This window comes from Pogona vitticeps, chromosome 4, assembly GCF_051106095.1.
Source record: "Pogona vitticeps strain Pit_001003342236 chromosome 4, PviZW2.1, whole genome shotgun sequence".
Lineage (NCBI taxonomy): Eukaryota > Metazoa > Chordata > Lepidosauria > Squamata > Agamidae > Pogona > Pogona vitticeps.
Window position 1 is genome coordinate 185,366,636 of NC_135786.1, and position 12,817 is coordinate 185,379,452.

The window sequence follows — 12,817 nt, forward strand, 5'->3', positions numbered from 1 at the left end:
GAACGCTTGATTCTTCACTTCTCCGCTCTGCCTTATTCTTCCCAGTTCGTTGTTTTCAGATGCAGAGGAGCTCTGCTGATAACTGCCGAAGATCATTTACGTGCTTGAAAAACGGGACAGTTTCGGGGCACTACAACAAAAGAGGAGCCCCAATTGCCGTTTTGATTTAGTTTAATTTAATTCCAGTACAATACAGTACTTCATACCTTTGGAGGACTCTTAAATCCTGTATTCGGGAACCGGAAGACTGTGCTCTAGGAATGCTGCCTCTCTCTTGGCAGCGCTACCGCTTCCGTCCCGCTGCCAAACCCTCCCAGCTGACACCTGACAGTCACGCTCGCTCGCCCCCCAACAAGCTTCTCCGTGCCGGGACCGGATTTCCTGCGGAAACGTTTCTTGCGCGCGCGGCCGAGCCAACAGGTGCGGCTGAGCGCGCAAGGCAACAAAATGTTGCAGCGAGTCTGGGGTTCGTCCTGTGCGGAGCGGCTCCCGTGCCAGGCTCGCTTCCAACAGTCAATTTCTATCCCAGGTCCAGTGAGCCTTGAGTCCGCTCCTCTGGGTCTTTTGTTGGAAGTTGGGGGTTACGTGTGTGGATTTCAAAACTCCTTAAAACCCGCTGAAAAACGAAAAGTGGAAAAATCTGCACACTGACTTGCGCTCCCCCCCCCCCCGGCTGGCTCCAATATATTTCTCCCAAAGGCTCTTCATCGCGATCTCCGTCTGTCCTTGGGACCTTTGGCTAGTGCGAAGCAAGGAGATGATGCCCTCTCAGAGAGAACAGCTCTGGCAAGAATGACGCCCTCCTGGAAAATTAGTATACGGGAGGCCAATTAAAAATAACGTGCCATCCCTTTTTGTCTCTTGTGCAAGCGGTTGAAGGGAAGACATTTTCAAACTTAAGTGAGCCCTGGAGAAAGAAGTGTGTAGATCACATTTACAACACATCTTGTGGTTTTAGATCTACAAGGCAGCTACGTTTGAACAGGTTTAGTGTACAATATTAAGAGAGCAAGAGTTAAAGCACACAAAATAAATCTGTGAATGTCTCAAGTAAATAGCTGAAAAAAATATGTTTACAAATTTTCTTCAGTAATTCTGTTAGCTCCTCTTGATGTTTCTGGAATTTAGGCATTATGGGAAGAAAACTGGATTTGTGACTTAAAGCTAGTTCTTCCTTTGGCAACAAGTTTTCTCACGACCTAATATGCCAGCGGGTTCTAAATGTGTTCACTTAGAAGTCCTACTAGTTTTGTTTACATTTCTGACCAAGACAACATTCTGATGCTGAGAATAAAGTTCTATTATTTTAAACATGTGGATAGCAGCAGACACGCATGTTAAGAGTTACAGTATTGGTGATTTGCTTTGGAACCCAACTCAATAGTAATAATAATAATTTATTGTCATTGTAAGTATATACACATACAACGAAATTCACAGACACCCAGAGACCAGACACATGCACACACATAAAATTCCCAAACACTCCCCACCCACTAAAAGTCCCCCACTAAAAATACAAACATCTACACCGCAGGCCAAGTTACACAGTCCAACTAATTATTCACTACTGGTGGTCTTTAAGCTGATTATTAATTGCAATTATAGCTCTGGGATAAAAACTATTGAGAAAACGTGTGGTCCGAGTCTTAATTGTTCTATATCTTCTGCCAGATGGTAACAGTTCAAAAAAGTTATAAGCAGGATGGGAAGAGTCTCTCAGGATGCTATGTGATTTCCTTAGACAGCGGGATGTGAAGATGTCATCCAGGGTTGGTAGCTGGAGCCCGATGATATTCTGGGCAATTTTAATGGTTCTCTGTAGAGCTTTTTTGTCCGCTACAGAGCTACTCCCAAACCATGCCAGAATGCCATAGGTTAGGACACTCTCAATGGTGCTACGATAGTATGACAGAAGCAAATGCTGAGATAAATTTAACTTGCCGAGCATTCTCAGGAAATACAGCCTCTTCTGTGCCTTCTTCATTAGCATGTTGGCATTTATAGTCCATGAGAGGTCCTCTGAGATGTAAGTACCCAGAAATTTAAAACTACCAACTCTCTCCACTTCCTCACCGTTTATGTACAGTGGTAAATGTACATATCTCTTCCTCCTAAAATCAATTATGAGTTCTTTAGTTTTTTTGATGTTAAGTGTGAGATGATTTTCTTTACACCAAAGTATCAACCTTTGTACTTCCTTTCTATAAGCAGACTCATTGTTCTTATTTATGAGCCCCACCACTGTCGTATCATCCGCAAATTTAATAATTGCATTGGTGTTATACAGTGGGGTGCAATCATGTGTGTACAGGGAATAGAGGAAGGGACTTAGCACGCAGCCCTGGGGAGCTCCTGTACTTAGTATCAGGGTAGAAGAATGGTGAGATCCCATCCTTACTGACTGTGGCCTATCTGTCAGAAAATCCTTTATCCACATGCATATCTCCTGAGGTAATCCCAGGCTGATCATTTTAAAAAACAACCTATTTGGTAGAATGGTATTAAAAGCAGAGCTATAATCCACAAACAACAGCCTCGCATAAGTTCCCTGATGTTCTAAGTGGCTCAATACAGTATGGAGTACAATGGACACAGCATCATCAGTAGATCTATTTTTCCTGTATGCAAATTGCCATGGGTCCAAAGAAGGTGGAAGACTAGCCTTAATGTAATCCAGCACCAATCTCTCAAAACATTTCATAACAACAGATGTTAAAGCTACTGGTCTGTAATCATTGAGAGATACCACAGCTGACTGCTTGGGGACTGGCACTATAATAGATGTCTTCAGGCAAGTGGGGACTGAACACTGCAACAAGGATAGATTGAAAATATCCGTAAAAACTCCAGCTAATTCTGCAGCACAGCCCCTAATAACTCGTCCCATGATTCCATCTGGTCCAGCTGCCTTTCGAACATTAATATTCTGGAAAGCGCGTCTCACATCTGAAATCTGCAGTACTAGTGGTTGTCTGTTGATGGTAGATTCTAGTGATGTATTATAGACAGTAGGTGCTGGAATAATGGTTGTTCCTGTTTCCACCTCAAAACGGCTGAAAAATTGATTTAACTGCTCAGCCAAAAAATCACTGCTGCTACACAGACTGTTTTTGTTACTCTGACCAGTGATTTGTCTTAGGCCGTGCCACACTCGGCGAGTGTCAGAACTTTCAAGGTGTTGTTCAATTCTCTGGCTGTACATAGCTTTGGCATCCTTAATGCCCCTTTTCAGTTTAGCTCTAGCCTCTCTGTACTGTAGTTCATCACCAGAATGAAAAGCAGCATTTCTGGCTTTTAATAAAAGGCGCACTTCTCTATTTAGCCAAGGCTTGTTATTAGAAAACACTCGTACTTGTCTGGTAGTAGTAACAACATTGATGCAGCTTTTGATATAAAACAGTACTGTCGAGGCATAAGTATCAACATTGTCCTCCTCAAACAGTGCCCAATCAGTGCTCCTAAAGCAATCTTGAAGTTGCTCAGATGCATCCACTGGCCACACTTGTATTTCTCTAATTGATGGTCTGATTCTTTTAACAAGAGGTCTGTATGATGGAATCAAAAAAAGAGATATATGATCTGACTGTCCCAAGCTAGGCAATGGCTTCGTCTTATATCCATGTATGATGTTACTATATACCTGATCCAAGGTATTTTCCCCTCTAGTGGGACAGTCCACATACTGATAAAAGTTAGGGAGGACGGTCTTTAAATTGGCTTGATTGAAATCACCTGCTACCACCAGCACTCCATCTGGGTAGGCCTGCTGCTGTTTGCTGATAGCAGTTAACAAACAACTCAAAGCTGTGGTTGTGTTAGCATCAGGAGGTATATATACTGCTGTTATTATAATAACATTAAACTCACGAGGCAGGTAAAAGGGGCGGCATTTCACTGCCAAATACTCCAAATCAGGAGAACAGTGAATGTCCAGTATTTTAACATCTGTGCTCCAATTATCGTTTGTGTAAACACAAACCCCTCCACCTCTGCTCTTCCCAGATTCAACAGATCTGTCTGCTCGATGTACTCTGCGTCCTTGTAGTTCAATTACCTCCCCTGGGATGGAAGAGTCAAGCCATGTCTCTGTAAAGATCATAACGCAACAGTCTCGAATATTTTTCTGTAGGGAGATAGTAAGTTCCAGCTCCTCAATCTTGTTGGGTAGAGATCTAACATTTGAGACAAAAAGACTTGGCAATGCAGGCTTGTGAGGATTTTTGCCTAACCTCACTCGTACACCGGCCCTGCAACCTCTTTTCTGCTTGCGTTTTCTCCGTGCTCTTTTCTTCCTGACAGGGAGAGCAGGGGGAGTAACCCCCGGATATGCAGGCCATCTTAAAAGCTCAGCTGGGATGTTGTAAGTTGAGACCGTCGATTCAAAGTTGTAACCTTCTCTGCCAATAGATAATAATTCTTGTCGACTGTAAATTACTTGTGCCTGAGCATGTAGAGTCCGTAATAAGGGCCGATCTCTGGAATGCCTAGCCGCTGCAAGTGCTTGCGCCGCCATCTTGACCAACAGTAACACTGTATCCTGTGAGTATGTGATTCAGCATGCATCTAAAATTTGACAATATCACAATTTGGCTTTAGAATTAAACTGTATGACTTAAACATCCAATTTTATTAAGACCTTTGAAGTAGAATACCCCCCCTTAAATTCTTTACTGTCATCATATTAAACAGGACAGTAAATTGTCCAATTCTCTTTTGAAGATGTGCTTCCAAAGCATTTTTCAGGGAGACAATGTCCTGGCTGGTGGAAACTTGCTGTAGCTACAGATTTGTTATGTTGATGTTTTTTTAATAGCAGAGCTATTTATAACTCATCTTAGAGAATATTTTCCAGTATTTCTCCAGAACCCTACTTGATCTTGCAACCAATACACACCTTGGTTTAATTGTTGTGTAAGTTTATTTTCCTTCTACAAGGAAGATGATTCATGATGTTACTATTTTTAATGTTGTTATTACTCAGGATTCTGTAATACAAGTAGAGATGGACACGAATTTAAAAAATGAATCGCCAAATTCAAACATCACTAATTCCTCTATTCGTAGTCATACAAATCAGTGCCTCCCCATGAATACAAATCAATGAATTTTTAATGCTTTTTAGTCATCCCCCCCCCAGGAAGTTCCCCCCCAGGAGCCTAGAGACACCAAATTCACAGAGAAGCTTTCCCTGACTCTCTTCTACAATCCCTCTAAGTTAAAGGGCACTTTCCTGGAGGGACCCACTTTGTGGGTGTATAACCTGGATGCCTGAAACCCAATCTTCACCAAACCTGGAAAGATTATAGAGCGCCATGGGAGGTTTTTCTGTAAATTTGGTGTATCTAGGTGCTGGGGGGGGGGCATTTTATAGGATTTTAAAGCAAAAACAAATTGATAATCAATTCATGAGAAAAAATTGTAAATTCATTATCAAAACAAATCACAGTTTTTTCTTATTTGTGACCATCTCTAAATAGAAGTGGAGATGGGTATGATTCCTTCAGAATGGTGACAGGCCAGAGGATTGGATCAACAGCTGCTTTTATCTCATTATCAAATCCTTTGCACAACATTCTCAGTAGAATGCCAGAAGTAATCCTATACATTAGTTGCACAGAAGGAAACATTTTGGTGGAGCAGTTGTCATGTTATTGTGAAAGTCCATTTTGTTATTCTGAATACAGGAATTAGTGTATGCTGTACAGTATGCTGAGGATTTGAGGAAAACAGTATTTTTATTTTAGATCAGAGTCATAACAAGGTCAAGCAAGCCATGTTGTCATAATTGCTTGTAATCCACTATAAGATTATGTAAAGTTGTGGTTCTTTCTGGTTTCATTTAGTGTGATGAGAGAGAGGGTGTCGTGATTGCTACTACAGGTTTTTGAATCATGTTAAAAATTTTAAGTGACAGCTGGTGAAGATATAAAAACAATAAATGGGATAATTCAGTCCCATAAAGGAGATAAGTGCTGCTTCTGTAGAATTTGATAAACATCTGGGGGTTTTCCCAAATTATAAATATTGCACAAAAAGAATATAAAATATTAATTTCTTTGAAAATGTGGTTTATTTCCATTCTGCATTTTAACATAAGACATCTGGTATAAATATAAATGTTGTACATTAACAAGCAGTGTTAAAAAAAGTAAGACATATATGGCATCAGCATACATGAAACATCTGTAAATATAATCCCCACAGTGTACAAGTGCAAAAATGCTATTGTAATCCATGGTTAACTTTAAGGAACGCTTTTTGAATTGATATTTTTATAATTTTTAAAAATACCTTTCTATAGCATTTCCTTCCTTAATGCCCTTAGAGAAACCCACACGTATTATAACATAATTTGAATTTTTGAAAGTTAATTTTATGAGAACCAGTACTTAAATGGAAGATTTCTATGTGTGAATTTTCTAAATAAAAAACCTGAGTAAGTATTATCATTTTGCTTAATGGGTTCAGTGCAATGCAATGTATGCAGAGTGCTTTCTTTAATTTAAGGTAATTTTTAGAAGGCATATTAAAATAAAAATATAACAGTAGTAATATTGCAAAATATGTACTATACTTTTGCTTCTAATCATGGATTTTACCCATTGCTGGTTTATTTCCTAAATCATGTGCATTAAGCTTAGTTACCCTGATCATAATATGTCATTGTGTTGCAGTTATGATTTGATAAATTGCTATGTAGTAAAGATTTTGCTTCCATGCTCAAACACAGCTTGAACAAATTGTTTGAAGACTCTGTCCATGTATGTGCATTTTCTTGGCCACAGACCTTCCAGAAAACCAATATGGCCTCCATAAGAAGTAAGGATCAAAGCTATGTTAGGATTTTGTTTTGCAATTTCTATTGGTATGGCTAAGAAGGGGAAAAAGATAGGGAAAGAAAATATAAATTACCATTTCAGTGTTACTCTTTCAAATCTCTCATGCAGTATGTGCAATTTAACAGATGGTTTCAGTTAAGTACAGGTTCATGGGTACAGGACACTGTTTATCCAAGATCAGTATTGTTAATAATAGAAATATATATTAGATGAGATATAAAATCCTGATATACTGTTTCAAATGACACAGTTGTAACCCTGGGCTGCTGTCTTTTCATTCTTATGTAATTTTAGATTGATAAAAACTAAACAGAAAAGAAGTTTAAGGCTTAAAAAAACCAGTGTTCTGATATTGCAGTATACTGAGTTCCTTTCTGACTAAGTAATTGTTATTGGTATAAAAGCTGGAACACCAGAAGCCCATTATGCTGCAGCCCAGCTAAGTACTATTTTCCCATTACAGTGGTGCCTCGCATAGTGAGGTTAATCCGTTCCGGATTAACCTTCGCTATACTGAAACATCGCTGTGCGGAAATAAAAAAGCCATAGAAACGCATTGAACTTTGTTCAATGCGTTCCTATGGCTTGAAAACTCACCGCTATGCGAGGTTCTGCCATAGCGCCGCCATTTTTGTGCCCTCGGTAAGCGAGGGCAGGGCGCAAAAATGCGGCGCGGACCTTCCGGCGGCCATTTTGGAACCGCCGATCAGCTGTTCTCCCCCGCTTTGTTATGCGATATTCGCTAAGCGAAATCTCCATAGGGGCCATCGCTGAGTGAATGCTCCAGTGATGGCCCAGAGCGCCTCGTTAAGCGATTTCAACGCTCAGCGAGGCACTCGTTAAGCGAGGCACCACTGTATATTTCAGGTAAAATTCAAAGTTCTTTCTCAAGATCAACCAAGTACATCTTGGTAAAGGGGGGGGGGTATCAACTTGCCATGATCTGGTGAGAAAACATCATCCAGAGAATTTAAGCACAACACTGGAATTCCAATTCTCTTCAGTCTTCGACAAGGACTAGCATCTGCATAGTAATCATCAATTGTACGATAACCAAACATGACTGAGGTGAACTGTTGATCAAACTCCCTAATAGTCTTAGCCTGAAATACAGAAGTCATATTAAGGTTGCATCTAAGTAATGTTGAAATTAGAGATTTTTAATATAATCATTATCATACCTTCATGACAAGATTCATATTACATAGCTTATCAAACATGTGTCGATGTCTGTAAAATAAAGGGAAAAAAGGGTTGGCATGAAAACTGGATCAGAAGTCTTCATATGCAGAAACACTGTGTGAAGAATGAGGTCAAAGAGTGCTAGGCCCAACGTCAACCTGGAAATGCAGATGGCTGAAAATTAATACTTATTCCCATCCACATGGCTTCCAGTGAGGGTCAAGATGTGTAGTTAATGCCACGCATATGGGCATTGTTCTTGTGGTGGCAACCATGCAGAGAAGTGCTGATGTGGTTTGGTTTCCAACAGCAACAAGGCTGCCCAAGGAAACATGGGGACCCTGTTATAAAATGATCCAAAGTCGACTGGAGTCTGACGCAGTCAGTCTGTCCTCCTGCCCTATAGGAATGGAGGTTGACTTACCTAGTTATTGAAGACTGCAAACAAGTGGTTAAGTAGTAATTAAAGAGAAGCCAGTTCACTGGTTTTTCTAGGGAGTTGGCAGATTCAAAAACATTCCATCCTGCTGAAAAAATGGCAGCTGCCTTCAGTGGTGTATCTTTGCCAGCCTTCCCCAGATAGTTTAAAAGAAGCATGCTGCAAAGAGAAAAGGAAACAAATGTTTGAATTGATGGCTCATGGACCCATGGCATATGGAGACATTTATTTCTCTGGCACTGGAGTCCAAAACATGTATACAAGCAAATATACTTAGATATTGGACTCCGTGTGAAGGCAGTGCCAGTCATGCGTGGCAGTGGTACTGCAGTTCCAAATTTCTAATGGTGTCTCAGGAGGAAGACGGTGGCAGTCTTAAAATAGATTAAAACAAAGCATTACATGGATGATTGGGATGAATACAGAACGGCTTCTTTTCTGGATCTACTGTGTTACACATATTCTTCAGAACAACTGACATATTCTGCATCAATAGTAGTACTGTACAGTGGTGCCCCGCATAGCGACGATAATCCGTTCTGGATAAATCGTCGCTATCCGGAATCGTCGCTATCCGAAACCAAAAATCCCATAGGAACACACTGAAACCCCTTCAATGCATTCCTATGGGGGATAAACTCACCGCTATGCGGAAATCCCCCATACAGCCGCCATTTTGGCCGCCCCATATGCGAGGGGAAGGGTGCGAAAACGCTGCAGGTGGCCATTTTTTCTTCCAGCGGCCATTTTGGAACTGCCGATCAGCTGTTTCTAAAACATTGCAATGCGAAGATCGGTAAGCAAAACGCTTACCGATCATCGCAATGCAATGTTTTCCCATTCAGAACATCGCAATGCAATCGCTTTTGCGATTGCAAAATCCGCATCGCTATGCAGATTCGTCGTTAACCGGGGCGCTCGTTATGCGAGGCACCACTGTACTTTGTAGAATTTTACTACTTGAAGGCACCTGAAGGGCAATTGAGTCCAAGCGTTTACTTCATTCCTCCCAGGATTATAAAAATGGTATTTTCCAGTCGGTATTTTGGAAAATGTGAAGTGTGAATATGGCACGTATATTTGCTGCCAATAAATGTTTAGAGTTGTGTAGTGATAAGTGACACGATCGCACCCAAACGCCCTCTCCGGAGTAGAGCTCGGCCAGGACCCTGGTATAGCCAGGATCTACGAGCGATGAAGCGAATAAGGAGACAGCTAGAGTGCACTTGGAGGAAGGAACCGACGGTTTACAATAAGATTGCTGTCAGGATCGCAACTAACCGTTACCTTGATAAGGTAAAGGCTGCTAGAAGAGCTTACGTCGCTGACCGGATAAGCGAAGCATCCAACCGGCAGGCGGAACTTTTCCGCATAGTTCGCGATCTATCCGGAATTGGCCAGGGTGAAGGGCCTCCCACTAGCATCTCACCTGACCAATTTGCAGCGTTTTTTAAATCCAAAGTGGAGGCCATCCGCCGTGACCTTTCTCCTTTTTTAAATACAATGGATCGAGCAGAGATGTCCAGCGCTCCGTCCTGCCCGGTAATTCTCGATTCTTTTCAGCCTGTAACATCAGAGCTGGTAGACAAGGTGCTTGATCGCTGTCGGGCCACCACCTCTTCTCTCGACCCTTGCCCGGCCTGGCTAATCAAAGCAGCCAGGCCGGTAACAACTGAATGGGCCACTGCAATAATTAATGGGTCTCTCCAGGAGGGCAAGGTACCCCTTGCCCTCAAGGAGACACTCATTAGGCCCATCAGGAAGAAACCAAATCTGGCGGCGGATGAAATTGGCAATTATAGGCCCGTCGCCAGTGTGTCCTTCCTCAGCAAAGTGGTTGAGAGTGTGGTGGCAGACCAGCTTCAGGCGCTCTTAGATGAAACCAATGCTCTAGACCCATTTCAGTCGGGCTTCAGGCCACGCTATGGTACAGAGACAGCACTGGTCGCACTGCTGGATGACCTGTTGAGGGAGGCCGATGGGGGCAATGTGTCCTTGTTGGTCCTCCTCGACATCTCAGCTGACTTTGATACCGTCGACCACGGTATCCTCCTGGGGAGGCTCTCCGAGTTGGGAGTTGGTGGCCTCGCACTTGCCTGGCTCCGCTCCTTCCTGGAGGACCGCCCCCAGAGAGTGCAGATTGGGGAGAATGTCTCGGCCCCGTGGAATCTCAATTGTGGGGTTCCACAGGGGTCGATCATCTCCCCAATGCTGTTTAACATCTTCATGAGGCCGCTGGGTGGGGTCATCAGAGGGTGTGGGGCATCGTGTCACCAGTACGCTGATGACACACAGCTCTACATCTCTTTTACTCCAACTTCAGTGGATGCCGTCCAGTCCCTTCAGCGCTGCCTGGACACCGTACTGGAATGGATGCAGTCAAATGGATTGAGGCTGAACCCGGACAAGACGGAGGTCTTGAGGGTGGGTGGCCCTCCCGTCAGCGGCATAGGTGACTCCCTTTCTTTTGGAGGGACGACCCTTGCCACAAAGAGTGAGGTCCGCAGCTTGGGGATACATCTGGACCCGGCGCTAACCATGGAAACCCAGGTGGCGTCCGTGGTCCGTTCTGCCTATTTTCATCTATGGCGGATTGCCCAGCTGCGGCCATATCTTGATCGCGGGGCCCTCACTACTCTAGTCCACGCGCTCGTAATCTCGAGACTAGACCATTGTAACGCACTCTACGTGGGGCTGCCTTTGAGGCTCTTGCGGAAACTCCAGATGGTCCAGAATGCAGCAGCCAGGCTTATTAGTGGGGTGAGAAAATATCAGCACATCTCCCCCACTCTGGCTGCGCTGCACTGGTTACCTATTCGTTTCCGCATTGACTTCAAAGTATTAATGATTACATATAAAGCCCTAAACGGTTTGGGACCTCAATATTTGTCAGATCGCCTCTTCCCACCCAGATCTACCCGAGTCACCCGACATAGCCAGCAGGGACGGCTGAGGGGACTGACGCCGAGGGAGGCCCGGAAGGAGAAAACAAGAAACCGGGCCTTCTCGGCAGTTGCCCCTCAGCTGTGGAACACACTTCCCACTGAAATTCGGCTGGCACCCTCGCTGGGTGTGTTCAAAAACCAACTAAAAACATGGTTATTCAGACAGGCCTTCCCCCCAGTCACCTAAGTTCTTTCCCCTTTTTTTCTGGTTCTTAATGTTGCCATCTTGGATAATATTAATTATAATAATTATGTTAGTTATTTTTCTACATTGTTTTAATGTGTTTTAATGTTTGTAAGCCGCCCCGAGTAGACGTTGTCTAGAGGGGCGGGGTAGAAATTGAATAAATAAATAAAATAAATAAATAAGTGGTGCTGATCTTTTAATGAGAGCCCAAGAATGGCCATGTATTCCAGTTTATAACCAATGTCTCACCTGTATGTTAAAAAGACTAATGTTGCAATGGAGAAAAAAGAGCTCCATTAGGTACAGATGTGGGCATAAAGAAAACTGTTGTCTTTACTTCCTTTTCTATTAAATCAGCAGATGAATAAATGAGGCTTTTAATCAAATAAATAAATAGATGTTTATGTCTTAGGATTCTCTTAATAATAGCAATACTGAAAGCCCCAAGAAACACAGTTGACTGTCTTGGTAAATGAACAAAACATCTCCACCTATCAGTGTAATAGACATAACAAGTGAAATTGACTTCCTCCCCTCTCTGTGTCCCTGAATCTGCCACCAACAGTTGAGGGATCCCTGGCAGCAGCCTGCAGGGCATGGAGAGTACAGAAGGGAAGAGAGGAAAGGGGAGTCTCAGTGTGCGAGCAGGAGTCCATTCCAGCACTCATGTCCATTTCATTGGTAGAGGGAAACCACTCAACACTTTTTATTAGTCCCAAGAAACAAACACATACTGTAGTTAAAAGCCTTATTTATTTGCTTCATGTGTTGACCATGACATAGTTCTGTGATGATAATTTATAAGCCAACTATGATCATAAAGCTCAGATAAAATGGATTGCCAACTTGTGATATACAGTGGTGCCCCGCATAGCGACATTAATCCGTTCCAGATTAATTGTCGCTATCCGGAAACATCGCAATGCGGATGGGAAAACCCCATAGAAACGCATTAAAATTCATTTAATGCATTCCTATGGGGCCCAAACTCACCGTTATGCGAAGATCCTCCATAGCGCTTCCATTTTCACGCCCTTGGTAAGCGAGGAAATCGCGCGAAAATGGTTGCGGCGGCCATTTTGGAACCGCCGATCAACTGGCCGAAAATGGGGCCGGCGCTTGGCCAAGAGGGTGGGGGAAGGCTCCTCCTCCCTCCTCCCGAGCGCACCCCCGCTTTTTCGGCCGTCACTCGGCCAGGAGGGTGGGGGAAGGCTCCCCCGCC

General features: G+C 43.1%; 1 protein-coding gene across 2 annotated transcripts in view; it reads right to left on the bottom strand.

The window, feature by feature from the left end:
• Positions 1–6,054: 6,054 nt before the first annotated feature.
• ABHD3 (abhydrolase domain containing 3, phospholipase) overlaps positions 6,055–12,817 on the bottom strand; it is a 28,675-nt gene continuing 21,912 nt past the window's right edge. For both annotated transcript variants that reach the window (XM_078392613.1, XM_020785715.3), the window contains exons 6-9: positions 8,449–8,622; positions 8,024–8,072; positions 7,780–7,945; positions 6,055–6,874 (exon numbers count right to left, since the gene is read on the bottom strand). In XM_078392613.1, the coding sequence (XP_078248739.1) occupies positions 6,696–6,874; positions 7,780–7,945; positions 8,024–8,072; positions 8,449–8,622 (568 nt within the window). In that variant the 3' untranslated portion in view covers positions 6,055–6,695. The remainder of the gene's footprint in view (positions 6,875–7,779; positions 7,946–8,023; positions 8,073–8,448; positions 8,623–12,817) is intronic.